At 43.6% G+C, this 24,428-nt stretch overlaps 1 protein-coding gene across 1 annotated transcript in view; it reads left to right on the top strand.

The window, feature by feature from the left end:
* Window positions 1–24,428, top strand: part of LOC144819631 (atrial natriuretic peptide receptor 2-like) — a 727,257-nt gene that overhangs the window by 319,832 nt on the left and 382,997 nt on the right. Inside the window, exon 7 of the mRNA XM_078677447.1 lies at window positions 22,327–22,413. Within this exon, the coding sequence (XP_078533573.1) occupies window positions 22,327–22,413 (87 nt within the window). The remainder of the gene's footprint in view (window positions 1–22,326; window positions 22,414–24,428) is intronic.

The following is a 24,428-nucleotide window of genomic DNA, read 5'->3' as shown; positions in this document are numbered from 1 at the left end:
ATTTTGCGTACCATCTGTGGCCTTTGCAGCACTGTAACGAGCAAACCCTTGATGAGTTAGCCAATCCTCTTCCGACAATTTTATGGCTCGGCCTGGTGCAGGTGAGGGCGATGATACGGTTGCTGCTGGTGTCGTTAATGACTGTGAGGGAAAGTGACTCCCTTCGGCCACAGATTCAGAAGTGGAACTTGACGCCGGATGGCCTGCTGATTCAGTTGTACTTCTGCCGTCTCCTTGAATTTTCTGCCGCTCTTTTTCGAACCAACTGGCTGACACAGCTAGCCAATGTTTGTACTTTGAAACATCTGCTTCATCAAAAGGAATGAATGCTTTGCTGGCCACTGCCTTTTTATACCGTGGATCCAGAATAGTGGCACAAATGTAATGTTGTTCTGTATGTATGTTTTTAAGCCTTTGATTGTCAACTAGGCGGCTTAATAACCTCTCTGCCAAATGATATGCGTCTTGCTTTTCAGCATCATCTCGGTACGTTGAAGACACCGCCTTCAGTTGGTGCTCTAGCATGCGCAACAATGGGATAGCTTTACCGAAAAAAACAGTCCTCCCTGCTGACTTCACGCGTGAAGACCTCAAAAGGACTAAGCATGTCTGTCAGGCTTGCAACTAGCTTCCATTCCTCCAACTCTAGCCTCATGTCTTTCATAGTAGAACCCAGTTTATAGACATAATCATTTATTACCCCCACTGCTCAGACAGACGCTCAAGCATGTAAAAGGTTGAGTTCCAATGTGTTGCCACCTCCTGGATGAGTCCTTTGACTGGCAGTCTACGTTCATGTTGAATGCTCCTCAGCTCCTTCCGGGCCTTAAAAGAATGGCTGAAATGTGTGCAGATTCTTCGGCAGGTGGTCAGTAACTTGCTGACTGTGTTTTCATTTTTCAAGAAATCTTGCACCACGATGTTAATACTGTGCGCCAAACACGGCACTCTGAAATATTCACCATCAGCCATGGCCCTAACTATATTACTGCCATTATCCGTGGAAACATAACCAACTATTCGATTTCTTGGATGCAGCCATTCAGCGACCTTCCTATCAAACTCGTCCAAAAGGTTAGGTGCAGTATGAGTTTTCTCCATGGCAAACATGGCTAATGTTGCATGTTTCCGAGTAGCTTGAAAAACTGTGTCCAGGTCAACACCTGCACTTGTCTTGTCTCTAACCCCTGCAAAAGAGACCCAGTGTGCAGTGATGCCCATGTAATCAAGGGCTTGGCAACTGGTCCACATGTCTTTTGTCAAGTGAATAGTGTGAACAGCACTCTTCTGCAAAGCTGCCCCAATCACCTCTAGCCCATCTTGATGTAGTGCTGGAACCGCAACTCTGGCAAAATAGGACCGGCTAGGAACCTTCCATTTAGGGCAGATTGTTGCCACAAATTCTAGAAAACCAACCCCTTCCACGAAAGAAAAAGGGAGAAGGTCCAGCACTAGCATTTTACCCAGCTTTGCGTTATACAGACGTACCATTGGGTGGTTGCGTTCAAATGGCGCATCCGACCAAAACATGCTTCTAATGGTCGGCTGGGCCATTTTACGTGATGATGATGATGATGATGATGCAGACTTCAAACCAGTTAGGCTCATTGATGTAGTTTTTCGCATTGGTGTCTCTCCCAGACTCTTAGTGTGACTCATACATGTTGCAGGGGTTGAGGGTGTGGGCGCTACCACTGCAGTGCTGCTGCCAGGGGTACTGGGTGTACCAGAAAAAATGTTGGTCGGTTCTTGACTTCCCCCCTGCACAATCAGCCCCTCGTCAGCATCAGATGCAATGTGAATGGATACATTTGGATCAGTTCTACTTTGGTTTTCCCGGATCTTCCTTAGGTGCGCCTCCCACCGGATAGTGTGGTGTTTTTGGAGATGACCTCTCTGGCCTCCGGTACCATAGTTGGTCCCAAGCTTACCCCGACTAACTAATACTTTACAAATCGAACAAACGACCATGTTTTCCGCCCTTTGGCTAACAGTAAAGAAGTCCCAAACTGGGGACTGGAAATGTCTGCTGGTGGTGGAGGTGCTACTTTGACTTTCGATGCCAGATGAAGTGGAGGATGGGTGTGGCTGAATTAGTTTCTGTTGTTCACTTACAGCACCACTACTTGAGGGAATGGAGGTCGAGCTGGATGGAGGTCCCTGCCGGCCCTTCTGACTAAAAAATATGGAAGCTGTAGGTCGTGTTGGTGTTGTAGTTAACTGCGATGGTGGTGGTACCAGTGCCATGCCGCCCACATCCCGCTCAGCAGCCATTCGGGATAGGGTGAAAATGTCTGTCTGCTGCATGCACGCTGTGGCTGGAGTGATTTCTGTGATGACTGGGTCGTCGTCAGACTGTTCATTAGCAGCAGAAGACACCACTTCTTGTTCGTCGTCATCACACATAAGTCGAAGCCTTGCGGGAACCTTCCTTTTAGGCTTAGCTACCTTTGTCGGCTCATGGCGTGCCTCACTCTTAGACTGCATTTGTGGGTTCCAATCAGGATCAAGGTCATCATAATGAAGGGGGCTTGAAGAAGAACTTGTAGTAGTAATAGCCCTCCTTGACCTTTTTCTTGCTGGGGATCTGGAAGACAATGGATCATCCTCAGGAGGAGTGGCTTCCTCGGATGATACCTCTGCTTCAATATCAGTTTCCTGATGTGCCCCTACTTCTGGAGGAACAAGCGTTGTAGGCAGCTGTGCCGCTCCATGAACCTCTAGTTGCACCTCTCCATGCGCCTCTCCATGTGCCTCTCCATGCGCCTCTCCTTGCGCCTCTCCTTGCACCTCTCCTTGCGCCTCTCCTTGCGCCTCTCCTTGCGCCTCCCCTTGCCCATGAACTTGCGCTTGTACTAGTTGCACCTGTGGTTGTCGTTGCGGCTGTGGTTGTGAACACTCGTCAGCTGAGTTACACCCGGCGTTTATTGGATGGTACTTTCTTGTGATGAGTGGATGGTGATTGAACAACCAAAGTGGCTGCCACAGCAGCACTCATGGTCTTGGACCTAATTTGGCATGGTGGCATTGAGCCCAATGAAGCAGAGATGCTGCTTCCAGCTTGGTCCCCGGCGGACACCGCTGCTGCTGCAGGCGTAGATTTTTTTCCCCAAAAAAGGTGAGGGGGGCACACCAGTCTCCTTTGTAGGTGGTGCCACTTGCTTTTTCTGCTCCTTCTTACTGGCAGTGCCACTGGCAACTTTTTTCGTTGAGGCGCTACAGCCACCTTTCTTTGGGCCCATCTTCTTCAGATGTCAGAACAGCAGGCCGCAGTTGCACGAGTTGCAGAGTTGTCTTGTGTGTGGCCACACGTGACGTCACGTGACGTTGTGCTGCACACACCGCTGCAGGACTTCTTCCTGGCACTGGTGGTTCTCTTGTGCACCTAAAGGCAATGGAAGCCAGAGGAACATCAGTTAAACACCCCAAAAAGTCGAAAAACACACAAAAATCACCACAATCCAATGCCATCCATGCCCTCAATGATGTTTAAATTCAAGACACCCCGCAGAAAGACTTGGTCCATGCACCACTCACTACCCCTGGGCCTAATGGAAGAAAGCAAGGCAAACTGGGTGCAGGCCTGAGCACACTGCCTGGCTTCAAAATGGCCCCTTGTCTCCCAGCCACATGGCCAGGTCCTGCCTGTACCAGGCCTCGAAATGGCCCCCACCCACATGGCCAGGCCCCAACACCACCCCAAAAAGTCGAAAAACACACAATAATCACCACAATCCAATGCCATCCATGCCCTCAATGATGTTTAAATTCAAGACACCCCACAGAAAGACTAGGTCCATGCACCACTGACTACCCCTGGGGATAATGGTTGAAAGCAAGGCAAACTGGGTGCAGGGCTGAGCACACTGCCTGGCTTCAAAATGGCCCCTTGACCCCCAGCCACATGGCCAGGCCCTGCCTGGACCAGGCCTCAAAATGGCCCCCACCCACATGGCTAGGCCCGAACACCACCCCAAAAAGTCGAAAAACACACAAAAATCACCACAATCCAATGCCATCCATGCCCTCAATGATGTTTAAATTCAAGACACCCCACAGAAAGACTTGGTCCATGCACCACTCACTACCCCTGGGCCTAATGGAAGAAAGCAAGGCAAACTGGGTGCAGGCCTGAGCACACTGCCTGGCTTCAAAATGGCCCTTTGACCCCCAGCCACATGGCCAGGCCCTGCCTGGACCGGGCCTCAAAATGGCCCCCACCCACATGGCCAGGCCCCAACACCACCCCAAAAAGTCGAAAAACACACAAAAAGCACCACAATCCAATGCCATCCATGCCCTCAATGATGTTTAAATTCAAGACACCCCACAGAAAGACTAGGTCCATGCACCGCTGACTACCCTTGGGCATAATGGGTGAAAGCAAGGCAAACTGGGTGCAGGGATGAGCAGACTGCCTGGCTTCACAATGGCCCCTTGACCCCCACCACATGGCCAGGCCCTGTCTGGACCAGGCCTCAAAATGGCCCCCACCCACATGGCCAGGCCCAACAACACCCCAAAAAGTCAAAAAACACACACAAATCACCACAATCCAATGCCATCCATGCCCTCAATGATGTTTAAATTCAAGACACCCCACAGAAAGACTTGGTCCATGCACCACTCACTACCCCTGGGCCTACTGGCTAGTGAGGCTTTACAGGCACCCCAAAATTAAAATAAAATCAACATATAACATTGAGCTAAAATTACATGACATAAATGAGAATTAAGTTAAAAACAAATCACAGAAAAAGTTGTATCATGCACCCATGACTAACCCTGGGCCTACTGGATACTGTGGCTACCCACAACATATAATGTTTTAAACCCGTGAAAAAAGTTTTAAAACTGTAGTTGTAGCAACTGCAATGCCCCAAACAAACAACACCAACTTACTTAAAATCTCAAGTCCAAAAGTGATCCAAACTCCAAAGTCCAAAAAGTCCTCAAATACAAATATCCAGCAGCAGCCACAAAAAGTGATCCTTCCAGCTCCAGATCCAAATCAAAAGTGACCAGGACATGGACAAAGCACTGGGAGGAGCCTGCTGGACAGCAACAGGAAGTTGGAGACTCTGGGGTACTTCCTTTCCCCCCCCCCCCAAAATGGACTCCTTGCACCAAAAAGTGCAGCCAAATGTCAATCTGAGGAGTTATTCTGATAAAAATCATCATTTTCAGAAGGTTTATGCTTCCTGCAGTGGATTTCTTGTGCAGAATTGCAATTTTTGCAATTTCGGGAAAGCGAGCTGTTCAAATCTCCCGCCGGAAGTCAGCTGCGCGCCGCATCTACGTGTTCGGCATTGTTTACTTCCGCAATGCATAATCGCGGACCCTTATGACGTACTCGCATTGTCAAACTTTCGCTGTGCAAGATGGCGAGCCGCGATGACGTAATTGCGTTCGAAAAACTCTCGCGCGATCACGCAGCAAGATCCAAAATGGCGCAGCACACGCAAACCGGGAGAAAAACAACTCGGCGGACTCAGAATCATGGTAAGTCAACACAGCGCGCGCGATATTGTATTTTTCAAGCGCGACCAAGCAAAAAAATCTGCAGCTTGCGAATTTGCGGATTTTTGGGCAAATTCCCGCGATTCGCGGACCGGGAATTTGCCAAAAATCCGCAAATTCCGCTAACAAAACGGATTTTACGCCCACGCTTAATCACCGCCACACTTGGCATTGTGTACATTCTTATTCATGGGTGACTTGCCTCCTTCACACCTACTTGGTATCCACCTCTCTCCATATTCTGCAATTGTGTGGCTGGGGGCCGTACCGTTTTCGTAAGGTCAGCTCTCTTGTTCTGTGCTGCCTTGTTGGTAGTCCGGGCGGGAGAACAGGGGGGAGGGGCTAGGAGTGGTGGCTGTGGGTGTTGTGGCCCTCTTGGGTATCCGAGCTGCATGATCAGTAGCTCCATGACATGTGTTGATCTTCAGATGTGGCTCTGGACCGGACTCCCATTTATACTGCAGGTTGCCGTCCTGCTTAACACCAGCAAAAAGCAGGTGTTAAATCCCTGCTGCTAACACGCCTTATTGCCTGGCTTTGGATCGCATCGCAGATCTGGCTGGTCATTGAGAATGTCGCGAAGTGGTGTTTTAGTCTGTTTTTGCATGGGAACGCCTACTTTGTATATCATTAGTGTTAGTTGACGCTCTCATCATGGCGATGTTTTTTGCGGCAGCTATCGCTGGGAAACTGGCGATGTTGGCAGTTTGCACCAGTTTGAGAATAGGGCGATAAATTTATCGCCACTTTTGCGGTGCTAAAGTGCCGATAAATCAGCGATAAGTCCTTGAGAATATGCCCCTTAATGTGTTTGATGAAATAAAGTAATTTTAAGTTCGAAAAAAGAAAGATTGTCTCGTTTAATAGCAATCAAGAAAAATAGCCATTTTGAGCTGAAAATTGTTTGAACTGGATTCTTTAACATTCAACGTTAATAAAAGCTGGTGTAATCATTTACATTAGTTCCAAGCCTCTGTTGGTAAAATGATGAAAGCAAATCATTTGATTAAGAAAGTTGGACTGCAATCAAAGCAAAACATAGATTTAAAATCTAACGTGCTCATTTACATTAATTTCAAGTTTCTTTTGCGCAAATAATGAAAGTGGATTATATAATTGCGGAAGTTGTAAGAGTTTTTAAACAATTACTTAAAACATTTAACTGCACAGCAAAGTTCCCTTATACTCCATGTCATGAGGCAATGTTTTACTGTACATCGTGTGATTCTCTTTGTGAGAAAGAAACGTTTGATACGTTTTTGCCTCTCAAACTGACCCCTTGACCAATCATTTTAGTGCCCCCTCTGCTCCCTTGACCTCCGCAGATTCCCTCACTATGACCTGGCAAAGGGCCCCTCGTCTCTCCATAGCCCCGCTCCCTCCACAATTTCATTTGTTTTAAAGCAATGATAATGTCTGAATTAACTAATCCACTCAGCTATCCACATTAAATACAGATCTGTTCTTTGCAGCAGGCATGTTAACCCTCTCTACTACTTTATGGCGAGTCAAAACTGCCACCGGACCTAACTCCGACCTCCCCCTCTAGTAGGAACATTAGTCACAAGAGTTATTTTGACATTTTTATTGCTGCCTGAAATCTGGATGCACAAAGAACTCTGCATCAGCTGCTTTTAAATCATCAGTCATTACTAAACACATCGTCCCCACCTGAGGTCAGCGTCCCCCTCCAGGTCAGTGCCCAGTACCGGTTCAACAGTCGCACTGCCCTAAAGCCGGCCCTGCCCTGGACAGTAACACAAGAGGTGTAGTATTGATTCCTTTTTTAGGCCAAACAGCCGCACCTGGGATCTGAAAAAGTCTAATTACAACGTGATGATATACATTTGTTTATGAGAAGCAACATAAAGCGCATATGTAGAATGCATGGTAAGACTAGTTTGTGTAGGTCCTTCTCCGTTAAGTAATTCTAAGCTGGCGCAGAATTGCAAGTCTTTATAATACATTTTTTTGTCTAGTTTTGCCAGCTTGGTAATGTCCGCAGTGCAAATAAGATTTTGTTGATGCTTTAAAAGCCGGCCTTCAAGAATGTTTTCTCCAGCATGACCACGCTTCAAGAATTGTTATTGCATTTGGTAGGTAAGTAGACCAAGCATGATAGAAATGGCTGCTGTTCTCCAGTATTGGTTTAATAACATGTTTCAAAGCGCTCTTCCTTGCACTGATTGATTACGAGATGGCAATATTTCAGAAAATGTGCTTTGCCTGCTAGTTCCTGTCTTGTTAAGCCAAATTCCAGCTGTAATTGTGCTCTAGAGATGTGCTCCGTGGCAAATGGAGCAGTTTTCTGAAGGTGTTACATTGTATAAAATCCAGTGTTGACAGAAAACTTCCCCAAACCCTTGAAGGCCATAAATCTAGGCTGCCATGAGTTTTGCCCTCTTAACCTTTAGAAGCGCCCTGGCTGACAGACTTAAGAACTTGGCTTTAAGTCTGCATAGGCAGAATGTTAGGGTGGCACCTCCATGTTGTATAGTTGCTAATTCGTATCTTGGTGTACCCTTTTCTGTTAACCATATACTGAGGCATTTAAAGCTATAACATACCACAAAATGGATGGGCCGGAATGCCATGATATTTAGGGTTTATATAGGTATCTGTTGAAAATCATAACCTTCGATCAGTTCTGGTTTCATTTTAGCTTGTTGTCGAGGTTATAGGTGTGTAAGGTGTGTATTGTGTGTATTCGGCTGCTTGAGTCAGATGCAACAGAAAATCTAATTATTCAATAGTCTTTATTCGGTCATAACACTGACTATAAAAACACAGATTTGAAAATACATGTATATGATATAATTTCTCTAATTCAAAGATTATTGAGTAAACTTCACACATTGATTACAACTAATTTATAGCATCTAAGAATAAAGTGTATGTATACATTTAAAAATAATAGTATAACATTACTTTATGACCACCTGTGGTGATTGACACCCATTTAAAACTATTAACCATCTCATCAGGTATAAATATAAATAATTTTATGAAGCATACCTCCTCCTCAATTTTATTTCAGACAAGATATAATTAAGGACAGAGAAACAAATTGTAGGATAATTTAGACATTTTAAAAAGATCAGACCCTCTTGATGCGATGTAAAGTGATTGTGCTTTAAAAGTGGGCATAAGAAGCGTCTTCTCAAACTGCTTTATAAAGTGCAAAAAAAGTATGAAATGCACTGTCGTTTGAGGTGAGGAATTATCACATGAGCTGCCCAGATGTGATTCAAACCAGGAACCACAGTTAGGAAAAGCAACCAAATAATAAATTTAATGTAACCTGAGCCTTGTGAGATAAAATCTATGTTCTGGTTTTCCCACACAGGTTAAAAACTGCTCTAACCCAGGCGTTGTAGAAATTAGCTAATAGTTAAGGACTGAAGTTAAATGGCTTGACCTTGTGATTCTATTCTCTTCATTCGTCATATAAAATGTTTCCTCAAATACGGCCTTAGTTTGGGGCCAAATGGTATCTGGTAAATCAAAAAGGTTAGTTAGGCCCATATCATTAAAGCTTTTCCTGACATATGCCAGCCTCGGGATAGAGTATCTATTATCCAAATTCAGACAGTTGCTCAAAATGTGTCTTGAGAAACCTGCTTGCGGGGTACACCAGATTTTAACCAGAGAAAATCTACTTATATGTTTGTGCCTCTATTTCTTACATTATTACTTAATATAATGAACAATAGCAACATGAAAGTTGTAGTCTGAGGGTATTGATAGAAGAGAAAGACCTTCAGCCTGCTCACCTGCACCAGTGATGACCTTGTCCAAAGTCATGTTTGCCACTGAGAGACTAAAATTTGGTTCGTGAGATGATCCTAACCCACCTCTGCTGTAGCTCCCATCACCTTTAATATTGTTAACTTCTCACTAGATTATGGCCTTGTCCTGGCAGGCAATATTCTGGGTGTCAGCATCCCTTTGCTTAACATGGCTGATGAAATATATACACTGTACAAATTCTGCAAGGTGATAAATCTTCCCTTGGCCATTTGGAAGTCACTGAAAAACATGTCTCTTTATGGCTGGTTTGCCAGAGTGTTGAAAAACGACGCTCTTTTGGATGGATTGCAAGTAGGACTGGTGGAGTGCTCTAAGCCTCTTTTGATGAGCTGCAGGAAACTTAGAGAGAGTTTTTGCAAGCTAGTCTATTGCTGATGGACCTGACCACCTTTTTGATTGAGATGACACTCAATTCTGTTTTGCCGTTTCACAGAAGCAGGATTTTTGTGCGCGTCATTCCAGTGTCTCAGGTCCTTATTAAGCTACAGCATTCAGGTAGTCTTGCTCTCTTAGTTTTCTCTGTGGTAGAGGTAGGGATGTACAGCGTGCCGCAAGAGTCTACCATCTTGCTTGGCCATTTAAACTTGTATGTCGCAAAGCACGGAGATCAAGCTTGCTCCCTTGACTTTAAAGTATTATCATGTGCTGATGAGTCTCAGCTTCTTTAATGACTGGATGAGGTCTCCTTCATTCTCATCAGTTGGCGTAGACCTTGTCTGATCGCTATTCATGATTGGATGTTCCCATACTTTCTAAAAATGGATGAAGAAATAATTAAAATTCTGATTATTGCCGGTAATCGTTTCTGTTTGGGCAAAACGTTAGGGCCAAATCTGCTGGGTCCTCTACATGGTCCTGCTTGGTAGGTACTGGTAGGTACTGGTTCGTAACCAAGCAGACCCAGTTTAATCTGTTGGATATCATTCATCAGTTCAGTTATAATACTGGAAACGTTTTACTTTCTTGCCTCCTGGAGCATAATTCCCCATCCAGCCTTTAAGTTCATACTTGGGCCCTGGTGCAGATTCCATATGTCAAAAGAGTTTGTTGAGGGTCATACTGTTAAGTGTGTTTAGCCTGGGTTCTGAAATTAGTGATACAATCACTCAGTACCAGGACTAATCATTGTGTTTTCAAAAAGACATTTAAAATACTCTTGTTTTGTCGATTGTACACTCTTGATTTTGTGTATTGTTATTTATCTTCTGATTCACTTCTTCTGGTTATTGATTGCCCCCTTGTGCTGCTTTCTAGCACCAGGAAAACTTTTCAGTGATAGTGCACTCATAAACAAATACAATACAAATCCTATTAGTGACAGACATATTGGAATCGTGCCAAACAAACTCTCCATATGAAAGACAATGACTTCTCCTCAAATAATTAAAAATAACGATTTCTTGATTACTTAAAGCTTTCGGGATTTGAAGGCCTGGTGTTAGACCGGGCACCATTGGTGTGGGTCTCCCTTCTATTTTTTGCTGTTGCCTCGTGTATTTTTGCTGGTGTTAGATGCTTTGGGCACTGTGCCACTGCTATTCAGGGCCACAGTGCAAGTGCTCCCTATTGTAAATTGATCTATGGATTAGTGATTCCATGTTTGGCTATTTTGGTTTACTTGTCAGACCCTAGTCTAGTGCACTGAGTGTGCCAGGGCGTCTAATCCAAATACTGCTGGTGGGCCTGCAGCACTGGTTGTGCCACCCACAGAAGCAGCCTTGTAAATTGTGTGTAAGGTCTGCCATTACAGAGCCTGCATGCAGTCTGGTACTGTCATGATGACTGGGCAAGTGCATCCCCTTCCCAGTCTCTAAACCTTCCCTTTTCTTCATATCAGTCACCCCTATGGTAGGCCCAAGGGCAGGGTGCATTGTAAGTATAAGGTAGGACAAGCCCTGATGAGTGTGGCATGTCCTGATAGTGAATTACAGCCATTTCCGTTTTTCACTATTGCAAGGCTACCTGTTCTCCATAGGTCAGAATGGGCTGTTAGAATTGTTACATTTTATAATCCTAGCAAGCTCAGAGAACATGGTGGAAATTCGAGTTTAGTATGCCTGAACTCAGAATAATGAAGTACATCTTTTAGTAAAGTTTATTTTAATATTCTGTGTTTGCAAATACCACTTTTAGAAAGTAGGTATTTGCTTGTCTAACCATTCAAACCTGCCTCTGCTGGTTTGTGTATTGCTATGTCTGGTTTCTGTGAGTGACAGGGCTGGGGAATTCCAGGAGACAGGCTGAGTCACCCAGTGGTGAATAGAGAGATCTGCATCTTGATGGGAGGGAGGAGTGCACCTGAACTCTGAATAGGGCTGTGCCTGCCTTCCACAATGCTGGCTCCACCCCCTGGGGAGTGGCTGATGTCTCTGCCCTGCACACTGAAAGAAGAGAAGGAGTCCTGTAAACAGAGTGCTCCGGGGCTATACTTTCCTTCCACAATGCTGGCTCCACCTCCTGTTGGGCGTCTGATGTGCATGTCCTGCACTGTGAAAGGAAAGGAGAAGTCTGGTAAACAGAGTGCTTTGGAACTGGTTTGGACTGGGAGAAGGCCCCTCTCTCCTCAGAGAACAAAGGATTTCTGGATATAAATATTAGGACCCTGCGCCCATGAAATTAGATCACTTTTGACTACAAGAAGAAACCTTTACTGAGGAGAGGAACCTGAAGAAACTGAGGAGAGACTATTCCCAAGCTGAAGTGCTGCTTGGGGGATTGGCCTGCAGTGGTTGCCTTACTGCCAAAGGAAGGAGAAAGGAACTTTGTGTACTTTGCTTTCAACTTGTGAAGGATCTCCAAGGGCTTGGAAAAGAGCTTGCCTCCTGCTGAAATCTCAGGGACAACAGACTTCACCCCCCAGCTCCCCAAAGTTCTTTTGGAAGTGCCTACTGCTGTTTTGGGCCTTCTGAGGAACAGCGTGTCGCAAGGAGCTGGAAGTGTGACTCAACGAGAAGAAGCGTGTAGCTGTGCCTGCTGTCGCAACTCCGGAGAAAGGAGGGTGTCGCAGCTGAAACTGTCGCACTGCACCGCATCGGAGAGAAGCGTGCCGCAACGAAGAGGAATCGTGTCGCCGTTGGAACTGTCGCATTGCACCGTATCGACCAAGAGCACCTCGCAGCCCCGAGAAGTGCGCCGCCGTCGGAGCTGCTGCCATTACATCTTGGATATCGCCGTGTAGTTGTTGCCTCGAGCGGAAGCTTCACGCATCGTAGGAGAAGAGCGTCTACGCTGGAGCTGTTGTCGTCGCATCGTAAGGGTGTCGCCGCTGCAGTCCACGCCTTGAACCGAGAACTTCTCGCATCCCCGAGAAGCGTGCCGCATCTGGAAGATCTTCACGTCTTTATTTCTTTGCACCTGAACTTTGTCGCATTTCCCATCGCTGCGACATTGCTTGTCGTGTAAGCGCACCGCAACTTAAGGTACATTGACGCATTGTCGCATCTAAGAACTGAACTGAACTAAGCTTAATCTACCATCTTAAAGGAATCATAGTGTGTATTTTTGTCGTTTATGGTCTTGTGGTAACTCTATATAAAGTCTACTTATTTTGATATAAAACCTGTGTGGTGTCCATTTGTAGTGTTGTCACTGGGTTACTGTATGTGGTCACAACTGCTTAACTTACAACGCCTCTGAAATAAGCCATGACTGCTCGCGCCACGCAACCTAGAGGGTGAGCAGGGGTTATTTTAGGTGTGTAATCCCCTTGTCCTGACTAGAGGATAGGGTTCCTACTTGTCACAAGTACCTACCTGTGCCAACTAGAGACCCCCAAATCTAACACCTGGGTATTGGGGTTATGCATTTTGGAAATATCTTGTAAAAGTTTATAAAGCAATTTGAATTAGGTCAGAATAGAACAGTGTTAACAAAGTTAAGAACGACTTGTTCTCCAAATCAGCTCCATCAAATTTACCATTCAGAAGACAGTGATGCAAACAAAATCACACTATGCAAATGTTCCTCAGGTTCACAAATCATGGTGAGAATCATACATGAAATGGCCGTTCTGGGCATAGTTTTTGAGAGCAAAATACATGCTTCCGTCCAAAATAGATACGATGATGCATTTTGGGCTAAGAAAAAAGCGCTTAATGCACAGAGGATAAACAGCAGCACAAGCAGCCGCTCAATAAATGTTCTGACGTGGTAGAATTTATTTCTCCCAAATTATTCTTAACTACACGAGTAGGTGTAAATGTATTATTATTGGTCATTCTGAATCAAAGAGTAATCCAGAATTACCAAAATGACCAATAAATCCAGCACATTTGACATTTCTCCCACTCCTAGTTTCAAGTCATTGCTAACTAAAAAGAAATTGTTTATATGCAGGTAAGTTTTTCTTTATTATGTACAGGTTAAACAGGACAACCAAGAAGAACGACTCACACAACATGTAGAGCAATCTCCAGCCGTTATTCCTAACATTGGGCCCGATTCACAGAACTAACTTAAGACAAAATCCTAAACTTACTCCCATTTCGGTATTCACAGATGGCACTTACTCATTTTGGTATTCACAGAAGGCACTTCCACATTTTGGTATTCACAGAAGGCACTTACTCATCAATGAGTTAGTGCCTTCTGTGAATACCAAAATGAGTAAGTTACTCAAAATGAGTAAGTTACTCATTTTGGTATTCACAGAAGGCACTTACTCATCAATGAGTAAGTGCCACTTACTCATGAATGAGTACGTGCCTTCTGTAAATACCAAAATGAGTAAGTGCCTTCTGTGAATACCAAAATGAGTAACTTACTCATACAAAAATGGTAGTACGTTTAGGATTTTGTCTTAAGCTAGTTCTGTGAATCGGGCCCATTGTTTTTCTACATCACAAATATCAACATCCAATTACCCCTCCCCATTCCATAAATGTAATAGAAAGAGAAAGACCCAACACTAACCCAACAGGTTATGTTCGGAATTCTGGCTGGAAATGGCATTATAAACTCTGTTTATCTTACCATCATATTCTTTACTGCCACCTTCAATGTATTCAATTCCTGTTGCCAATCATTTTACCTCCAAACCCTGCACCAACTGCTATTTAGAACTCCCAACAAAACACAATAGTGCTATGGTTCATCTCAGAACATACCTTACTTATCAACTACCCATATGCCTTCGATTAACATGAACTAACCTCTTAATACCCTGTGAGATTATAACAAATATGAGCAAGTAAGTCTCAATCAAGGATGGTGAAAAGGACCAAAAAAACTTGATGAAAGACAGATAAAACCCAACAAAAAAACTAAGGAGAAAGATTTCCATGATCGCTTTACTCCACCTTGGACTGTGCACCTCCCCTGCTAAGAAAAGTAGATCATATCTATACACAATTATCCTTGGATAATCAAAATGACAAGTAAAGAAAAAATGTATAACGAACCTATCTCACAATACATATGAGCTCATTTTAGAAAACAACAGGCCTCTATCCTTTTGTTGTTGCGTGGTGGTTGAAGTGCCCCAGTCACTCCACAAGTTGCTAAATAGAGGATGATTGAAAATGCTGGAGTCACAAATAGCAGACTCCCTCTTTACAAGCTCTGTAGAGCACTGGACCCTGATCTTCCTGCTGTTCAAAGTCTTTATCCAACTCAGTGAATTTTGCCTTGATTTTGCATCTCCTTCTGGTAGCTCTTCCGTCAGTATGGCTCCTTCGATTTCAACTCATTTACCTTGATAATGTTGAAGTCCTTAACTTGATTGATTTTGGTAGGCAAAAATATGTGATAGTTTGTATTTTTTATTGTATTTTTCTGCAGAATTTCTTCATTGGTATTTCAGACAATTAAAGAGAAAATACAGGCAAAATAGGGAACTCTACTATGGTATCCAAATCAAGACGTTTATGCCTGACAGAACTGAATATTTTTCATGTGCAATAAACGAGCAACCAATGTTCTTATCACCGCCCTGTGAGTCCAAAGTTGTAGGCATCAGCCAAAGTAGGCCCTATTGTTTAACACTACCATGTTAGGTCAGTAAACAGAGCAGATAAACAAGCAAACAACTGAACATAATGGATAGGTTTGTATGAACAAAAACTATGTCCCATCCCAGCTAGATGATGGCTAGCCATCACAAGCCTTATCTGGTGTCTACACATCCTACTGTTAAAAGATGCAGACAGCGAAAGAGCATACTGTTAGATACTACATGGCACATACCGATAGGTATAAAATGGTTGGTTTGGACCAGTGTAATAAGGAGGGGTGACAGCAAGCTGAGCAGTTGTCGGTTGCTTCTCCATCCTATGCTTCATCAGCTGTACAGCCGTTCATATGCAAGTTAAGTATAGAAGTTATTCTTTGCAAAGATTAGTATATGTTTATCTCATTAGGTATAGACCTATTGGATACGTTGGTAGCAACACAAATTAGAGCCACGCAAAATAGTAACAGCAATCCTATACATACAGTATTGCTCAAAGAAAAGTCTTCGGTTTGTGTATTGTTCATAAGAAAGAAAATATTTATTTTCCGTGATATGGTGCCTTAGCGATGCCTTCTGTAGTTGTATTCATTACATAATTGTATTATATATCGTGCCACAGAGTTAAAAGATTTATATATAATTGATCTCGATGTAGGCAACACGTGTTTCACCTTTTGGGTGGCATGCAAGTCTAGGGCTTTCTCAAGGGTAAGGTTTTCTATGATTCTTAGCAAGGTTTGGAATCCTCTGTTTTCCTGATAAGAATTACTGCATAGTAAATGTTGGTCCTGGGCTAAGTGCACTTTCTAGATCCCGTCACTGCTTTCCAAGTCTTCGGTTCAGATATACAAACTAGATTCATTTCAGACAAACGTTTTACCTTGTGACTTAGTTTCAGAAATGGAAGACAAAAATCCTAAATCTTTTGCTTAGTGCAAAGCACATTTGCGGAGTGACTTAACTAGTTTGACCTAGTCAGCTGAAGGACTTTGAAGTCAAAAAAATTCCAAGCCCTTGTTTTTAGGGATGTTAGTTGGAGTACACTTTGACACAGCTAAGGGTCCCACGACCTCAGGAACAGCACTTGGAAGTCAAGACTCATCCCAGCAGAAGCCACCAGCCGGCACCAGGGCAGGTCCAGATGAATCTGCTCAGCTGGGCTCTTCAGGAAAAAAAGAGGCTTCTTGTAGCTTATTGTGTCCCTGTATCCTAAGATGAGGTCTGTCAATTGACCTTTGGAATCACCTTCTTTGTTGCGGTTACAAGTGACAGCAGGTCCAGCCTCTCAGATCTCCTCACAGGTCTCACAGAATGTGCAGTCTTTCTTCTGTTTTCCACAGGTCCAGTAGTGCTATGAGTAAGGTGTCCATGGGTACCACATTTATGCCTGGCACTAGCTTGTGGAGGCGGGTGAATCCTGGCCCCTTCATAAAGAATAGGGGTAACCCTACTTCCCCTAACCCAACTACTTTTTCTTAGCTTTGGGAGCAGGCCTGTAAAAAGGGCTGATTTTGACAGGTCGAATTTTCAGTTTTAATAGTACACAGACAGGCTACAGTGGTAGGCCTGAAATCACATTTTCACAGTCACTGTAGTTTGTGCAAAACGGGTGCCACCGTCCAGTGGTTACATTTACCTTACAGGCTCTAAGTACTCTTTGTACAATATACTATAGATAAGTTAAATATGCCAATTAGAAGTATAGTCGATTTCAACATGTTTAAGTGGTCAGAACACATGCACATTGGTTTGGTTAACAGAATCCCAATGCACATGGTCGAAACACAGCAGCATCAGTCCCAAAAAATGGGGGTGATCTTGCAAAAAGAATCATTTTCCTACACATGTCATGGTCAAGTAAGAGGAAGGACCACATCTCCTGGGTGTATTCTATTTTCAGAATGGTAAGCGCTTGCAACCTGGAGGTGCATTCCGTGGATTTAGAAAACTACTCTGAGGTGATGACATTATAGGGGTCCAATACCACGTCATTTTAGTGAACATTTTTAAGTCCAAAACATTAAGGTATTATACCTGCTGAAAGGTTCAGTTAGGTCTTTAAATGTAAAAGAAGGAGATGGGGAACCTTTAATAACATCATTGAAGTCCAGTGTAGAGTAACTTGAGGTGCTAAAATAGGTAGTGGTTGTTAACATTTGCACAGTGTAAGATACACCTAGCCTTTTATTGGGGAAATTGTACTTCTTCTGAGCTAGAAAGGTCTAAAGACTCATGTCATAATTGAATAGCAACTTGACACTGTGTGATCACTATAGGAAATACTTTAAGATAATTTATCTGTACAAAGTATCCCCACTCAGAAGAACAAACAAACCATGGTGGAATTGCTTGCCATTACCATGACCATTGAGTCACAAGATGTGATGATTCACTCAAGAAAATCAAATGCACCCAGAAGTGATATTGGTTTAGACATCTCACTACTAATCCATATGAAGTACAAAGGCATCAGCAAAAGGGTGACACACAATTGGCTGCCAATATTCTGATAATTTTAATCACCATGAGACCTAAAGTCCTCTTAATGAATTCAGTAAGTAATCATAATTAATCAAAGGCCCACAAGCTGATGCCAATGGTTTCAATCACCCATTGTGGAACTGCTTGTGTTCTATACCTGTAGTCCATTGAGAAACATGCTTTTAAACACAATTTACTTTGTTATCCCTGCAACATGACACTTTCCCACAACTCGCAAGCAAACACACCTTGTGGGACTGGTTAGAAGGATACAAACATGAGCAAGTAGGTAACTGATACAAATGGTCTTGACTCTGAGAAACTGGAAATGCCCCAAAAAGGGCTGTGCCTCTAGCACAAACCCAGAATTCCCAAGAACGTACATATAATCTATGTATCCTTGCTGTGCTAAAACTTCCATATCCTCCTCCAAGCTTGGTTCTTTCAAATTTCGCATCCCACTCTTTTGGAAAGTACCCAATCAAACTGACATCCACCTCTTCCCTCATCAAATTTAATCCCACATTTAATTTAATGTCAACCACAAATCCTACCACCTCATCCTGGAAATACTGTGCGTGCAAATCAAACACCACCTTGCGTACCACCAGGACATTGTGATTAAGTATATATTGTAAATAAGGTATACCTGAAAGTGATGCCATGTTTTGTTGAACTCATTGAGCTTTACCCACCATGTCCCTTCTCATTACTCAAAACATCTTACTTCACTCTTGTTAGACCCAGCACCATTGACGTGGCTCTCCGCTCCATTTTTTGCCTTGCCTCCTGTGTGTTTGTTGTGTGTTGAACTCCGTTTTGCTGGTCTACATGCTTTGGGCAATTTGCCACTGCTGTTCAGTGCCAAAGTGCAAGTGCTCCCTTTGTAAATTGCTGTTATGATTTGGTGTTTCCATGATTGGCTGATTTGATTTACTAGTCAGTCCCTAGTACAGTGCACTGTGTGCCCAGCGCCTGTAAATCAATCGCTGCTAGTGGGCTGCAGCACTAATTGTGTCACCCACATGAGCAGCCTGTAAATGTTACTCTGGCCTGCCATTGCAGAGCCGGTGTGCAGTCTAGTACTGCCATGTCAACTTGGCAAGTGTACCCACTTACCAGGCCCTAACTTTCCCTTTTCTTAAATGTTAGTCACCCCTAAGGTAGGCCCAAGGTACCCCTGTGTGCAGGGTGCAGTGTATGTTAAAGTAGGACATGCCCTGGTGTGTGTGGCATATCCTGAGAGTGAATTACTGCCAATTTCGTTTTTCACAATTGCAAGGCTACCTGTGCCCATAGGATAGAATGGGGAGTTTGTTTATAACATCTTATAAACAAAACTACCCCTGGGAACAAGGTAGGAAAATAAATTTTAGTACGCTTGAACTCAGAATGTTTAAATACATCTTTCAGTGAGGGTGATTTTTACATTCCATGTTTGAAGATACCACTTTTAGAAAATAGATATTTTCTTGCTTAGTCATCCAGTGTGCCTCTGCTAGGTTTGTGTATTGCATGTTGGCTTTTGGATGTCAGGGGCTGGGGTGGAGCAGTGGCTCCAGTGAGCATGATGAGTCAATGCTGGGTTGAATAGACCTGGGCTGCATTTAGAATATGGTGCAGAGTTTTTTCACCTGAATGGGCCTGGTCTGCCTTCCCCAATGCTGTCTCCACCTCCTGTTAAGAAGCTGCACCAGAGAGGACAGAACCGGTTTTGACCAAGCACAGGGCTTCTCTGCCACCAGAGGACAAAGGATTTTGTAGTATAAATATTGGGGCCCAGACTCCGGAACTTTAGATCGCTTCTTGGAAATTAAGAGGAACCTTTGCCAAGGAGAAGAGCTGGACAAACTGGAGGAGGAATACTGCCCCTTTGCTGTGTGCTGTCTGGGGTTGGCCTGCGGTGGCTGTTTCTGCCAAGGAAAGGAGAAGGACTTTGCTGTTTGCTGTGTCCTCTGCTTGAGAAATATCTCCAAGCTCTTGAAGTGGAGCTTTCCGCCTGTTTACAAGGTCTCAGGAACAGCAAAGACCTCACCAAGCTTCTGGGCACCGTCTCTGGAACCGTGGGTTTCAGTTGCATGGAGATGAAAAGGGTAACAAATTCTGTCACCGACTCCACTGCAGAAACTGTGTCCTGAAGACACTGTAGAGAGCACCGCTTCATTTCACAATGCAACCCTGGTCTCACCGACTCAGTCAACGAGCTGCTGCTTGTACTGCGTCCTGTGGGCATCGCACTCCGCACTGCTTCTCTATACGCTGCACTGATGTCATCAACTCTGTTCGGTGCCCGACCCGGGCATCGACCAGCTCCGTCGCAGCATCGTGACCTGCCAGCACCACATTGAGCACCGTCTCACCCTGCAACGCAAACCTTGGTCTCACTGACTCCGTCAACGAGCCGCTGCTTGCACCGAGCTGTGAGGACACCACACGCTGCAACACTTCCATCTCACATTGCAACCGCAACTGTTACCCCGGACCGGCTTGTACCATATTGTCAGATGCAACAACAAAAGGTACTGTCTCCGAGTCTGTCGACGCTTTGGCTAACCTGCATGGATGTGGTTGGCTAGAATTGTTAGACTCTGGTGTATTCAGTATCGCGGTAGCCCCTGACGGAGCTATCGAGTCTGAGGAACTGTATTTTCATGTTTTTCCTGCAATTTAAAGGTTATTTTGCAAAGTAACAATTTGTGAGAGTATTGTATGTTGGATTTTTGTCGTTTTTGGTCTTGTTGGATTCGATAAAGTTTGATTATTTTTCTTAAACCGGTGTGGTGTCCATTTGTAGTGTTTTCATTGTGTTACTGTATGCATGCACAAATGCTTTACACTCTGCCTCTGAGAAAAGCCTGTCTGTTCGTGCCAAGCTACCAAAAGGGTGAGCAGTGGTTATTTTAGAAGTGTATCCCCCTACCTTGACTAGGACGAAGGGTCCCTACGTGGACAAAGGTGCAAACCTCTGCCAACAAGACACCCCCATTTCTAGCAACTCTTTTGTGCTTTTGCTTTCATTCCGACTTTAAAAAGTTCTTGTGCAGTGTTTGGTGCTGTGCACATCACTGCCCTCAGGAGGGCTACATAATTCTCATTAACTGCTTAAGATTCAAGGAAAGAAAATGTATTCACCAAGTTTTGCTGCAACCTGTGAAATCCTATAGTAGAATATGGAGTCCAATCAAATTTAAGTTCAGATGTTCAGTGCCTAGAAAATGATGTCGCAACGTCAACAACCATTTCTTTAATGTTTGCTAGTGACGTTTCAATGCAATTAATGTAAACAATGTTGGACCTGGTTTAGAGTCGGCTGAAAAGGTATACTCGACTGGAAAGCTATTTATCGCCATAAGTGTAAATTTCCACAAGAGGATTCTGTACCAGAGGAATTACCACTGCCACGCTGAAGTTGTAGCGTAGTTATGGCAACACATTGGAGGAAAGGCCTTCCTTGCTGCTCTTCAAATGACCATATATTAACACCTTTCTCCATTTATATCAGGACATATCACTTTTAAGCACCTCCTTAGATGGTTGTAAGAATTGCTGTGAAACTAATATGATATATATTTTTTTTTGGGGGGGGGGAGTTTTTTATAACGCAAACTTGACCCAAAGGTATCAAAGCAAAGTGCATGACCACCAGTTACGTTAAAGACGGACACATGAATTTTTTTGTTAGGCGTGGGGAGATTAAGGGCCAGATGTAGGAGGCCAAATACCGGTCGGTAACATCCGATCTCGGCCGTTACCGACCGGTATTTGGAGTTTCAGATGTAGGGGGCCTTAAATTTACCGAATTGGTATATTTCCATATTCGGTAAATTTACTGATTCTGTAAATTACCGAATCGGTAAATTTACCGAATTGCAAAAGCGTGATGTAGGTGGCATTGAAAACAGTGCTACAGGCCATTAAGAATTCGTTATTTACCATGACATACTATGCCATGGTAAATAACGAATTCCTGTGTACATGCACATGTACACCTGTGCCATGTGGCACCCATACATGCCCTAAAGGCATGTATGTGTGCCACATGGCACAAACACCAGAATCAGGGGTGCAACAGGGTGTCAAAGTGACACCCTGTCCCCCTTGCAAATTCGGAAATTTTCCAAATCGGTATTCACCGTTTCGGTAATTGCCATTGGTTCCTATGGGCCTCAAGACCCATAGGAATCAATGGCAATTACCGAATCGGTAAATACTGATTCGGTAATTACCGAATGTTACAGATTCGGTAAAGAAATCGGTAAAAATACCTACGTAGCATTTACCGATTTGTAAATACCGAATCGGTAAAATTCGGTATTTACGAATCGGTAAATACTAATTACCTACATCGGGCCCTAAGTGATTTGCCAAAATCACAGGATGTTTGCTGAGCGTCCCTGCCGAGACTCAAACCCTGTTCCCCAGCTTCAAGGTTGACTGCCCTAGCCGGAGGCCACATCCTCTCCCCTAATATAGCTACTTGAGTGTAAGAACGTTGAGTATGTCAGGCATTATGTGAAATGTCCAGCATAAGGTCTCGCTTACATATTTTTTTGTTGTTGTTTTAGTGATGGTCGAATTGTAGCTATCAAGAAGATCAAGAAGAAAACATTCACTCTCTCCAAATCTATACGAAAAGAAGTAAAACAAGTAAGGTAAATAAAGATGATTGATGTATCGTTACCGTAATATCTGCTTTCACATTTAGCATTTGAGTTGCAGGTGAATATTGGGTCGATGCATTCTTTTACTAGTAGGCCTAGGCTAAAACTCCAGTACATGTTATAACTTATGTGGCTGTGGGACATAAAGTGAGCACAGGTAACAGACACAGTTTAGGGCTGGTTGAACACCTGGAGCAATGCTATTTTACCACCTTAGACAGTGGTAAATGGTTACTTGTCACTAGAACTTTCAAGGTACTTGGTGCTGTTAGCAGGAACTAAAGCAGTGTTTGTTGACACATATCAAGTAAACAAATGAACATAACAGCAACATGCACAAAGTAACGTAACACCACACCTAAAACGTAACATGGCAGATCACAGCAAAACATTCAAAAGAGCATGCAGCATAAAACTGAAGTACAGCAAAACAAAACACTTACTAGTAACTATTAATAATCTGCACAAAATGTGACCCACACCCTTCAGTTATTATTACAGTGTTTGTTCCATTTCAACAATGTTATCTATGAAATTCAGTAATCTTTTTGAATGTTCTCCCAAGAATTTCAGAGTCAGGTTCTTCTATTTGAAAAGGGTTCTTTATTCACAATGATGATTAAAATCAATAGCTAACGCGTTTCGTCCGTTACCGGACTTCTTCAGGGCTTATCAAGTTTCTTTATAGAAAAAAGCTTCTCATAAATCTTCACACATAGAAGTTCAGGTAATTTCACGGAACGACAATAGTCATGGTCCCATGGCATGAGTGATTCCAATTTTCATAATTCAGGACGAAGAGTAAAAAGCCGCAGAAAGGTATCAGCATCTAATCCGGCATATGGTCATCAGGTAGCCTTAATCCCCGTTCTGTTGTGATTACTAACTATTAATAATGCAGCATACAAAGACAGCAGCACAAAAAATAACAGAACTAATCAAAGCACAACTAAATTCCACACAGCCTTAATGTTGTTGTCACACATTAGTAATAGTTTAGAGCTAACATTACTTTAAGAGCATGAGTCAAAAATATTTTATGATATGGTCCATGATCTCATGCTTCAACTTACATGGGCATTGACACAAATTCCTTCTTATATTTGCTGAACCTTTTCTCTTTTTATTGCACTCTTTATTTTACTGGTGCAAGATCAATGTTGTTTGATCAAGGTAAAAAAGAAAACATATGAAAGAAGGAAGGTAAGGGATGTGTGCAGTTGCTGTGGTTTCAAACCATGGTTATATTTTGTGATGCATTTTTTCTTTTAATATATTTTCTTTCTTTTGTTTTCATTACATGTGCATTCTGTGGGTTCCTTTAAATAATGATAGTTTTTATCCATTTCTTTAGCCATTTATCATTCACAAAATGTCCATGGCGCCTAAGACTAAGCGCGGCTGATTGCGATGCCGTAGGAAACGACTCAGACCCTCGGTCCAAGCCGTTACTACGGCATTGTAATCAGCACTTTGGATTTATTTTTGACTAACCCATTTGGATGGAGTTGTTTGGAAATTAATCCAAAGTGGATTTCCAAATGGCTTCCTAAGGGCTCGGAAAGCCTCCTGTAATCCCAAGGTTGGCACTTTCCACCTGGGGGATTGCAATGTCGGACTCTGACAGCCTTTCTGTACCGGCCTTTCCAAAACAGAAAGGCTGTTGGAAGTCGACTTTGGGGGCCCCCAGCAGGGTCCCCATGGGTGCAAGGCCTCCGGATGGTGGCCTAGGCGTCACCGATGCTGCCCCCCTGTTGATCCCTGCTCCTCATGGCAGGCACCTTGAGGTGCCTGCCACGGGGTGCAGGGATGAACTACACCTCTCCTCTTTATAATGAGAGCATGCATTCTGGTCAGAATGCATGCTCCCATTGTACAGAATAGGACTAATTGCTGGGTTGCAAACCGCTGACAAGAGGTCGGTCGGTCCCAGCATTCAATCGATGTCAGACAGACTCAGGTCTGTCCAACATCGAATTTGGCCAATAAGAAATGGTGAATTACAT

The sequence above is a fragment of the Lissotriton helveticus genome, chromosome 2_1 (genome assembly GCF_964261635.1).
Source record: "Lissotriton helveticus chromosome 2_1, aLisHel1.1, whole genome shotgun sequence".
Lineage (NCBI taxonomy): Eukaryota > Metazoa > Chordata > Amphibia > Caudata > Salamandridae > Lissotriton > Lissotriton helveticus.
The sequence above is the reverse complement of the archived record's forward strand: the minus strand, read 5'-3'. Positions and strand labels throughout refer to the sequence as shown.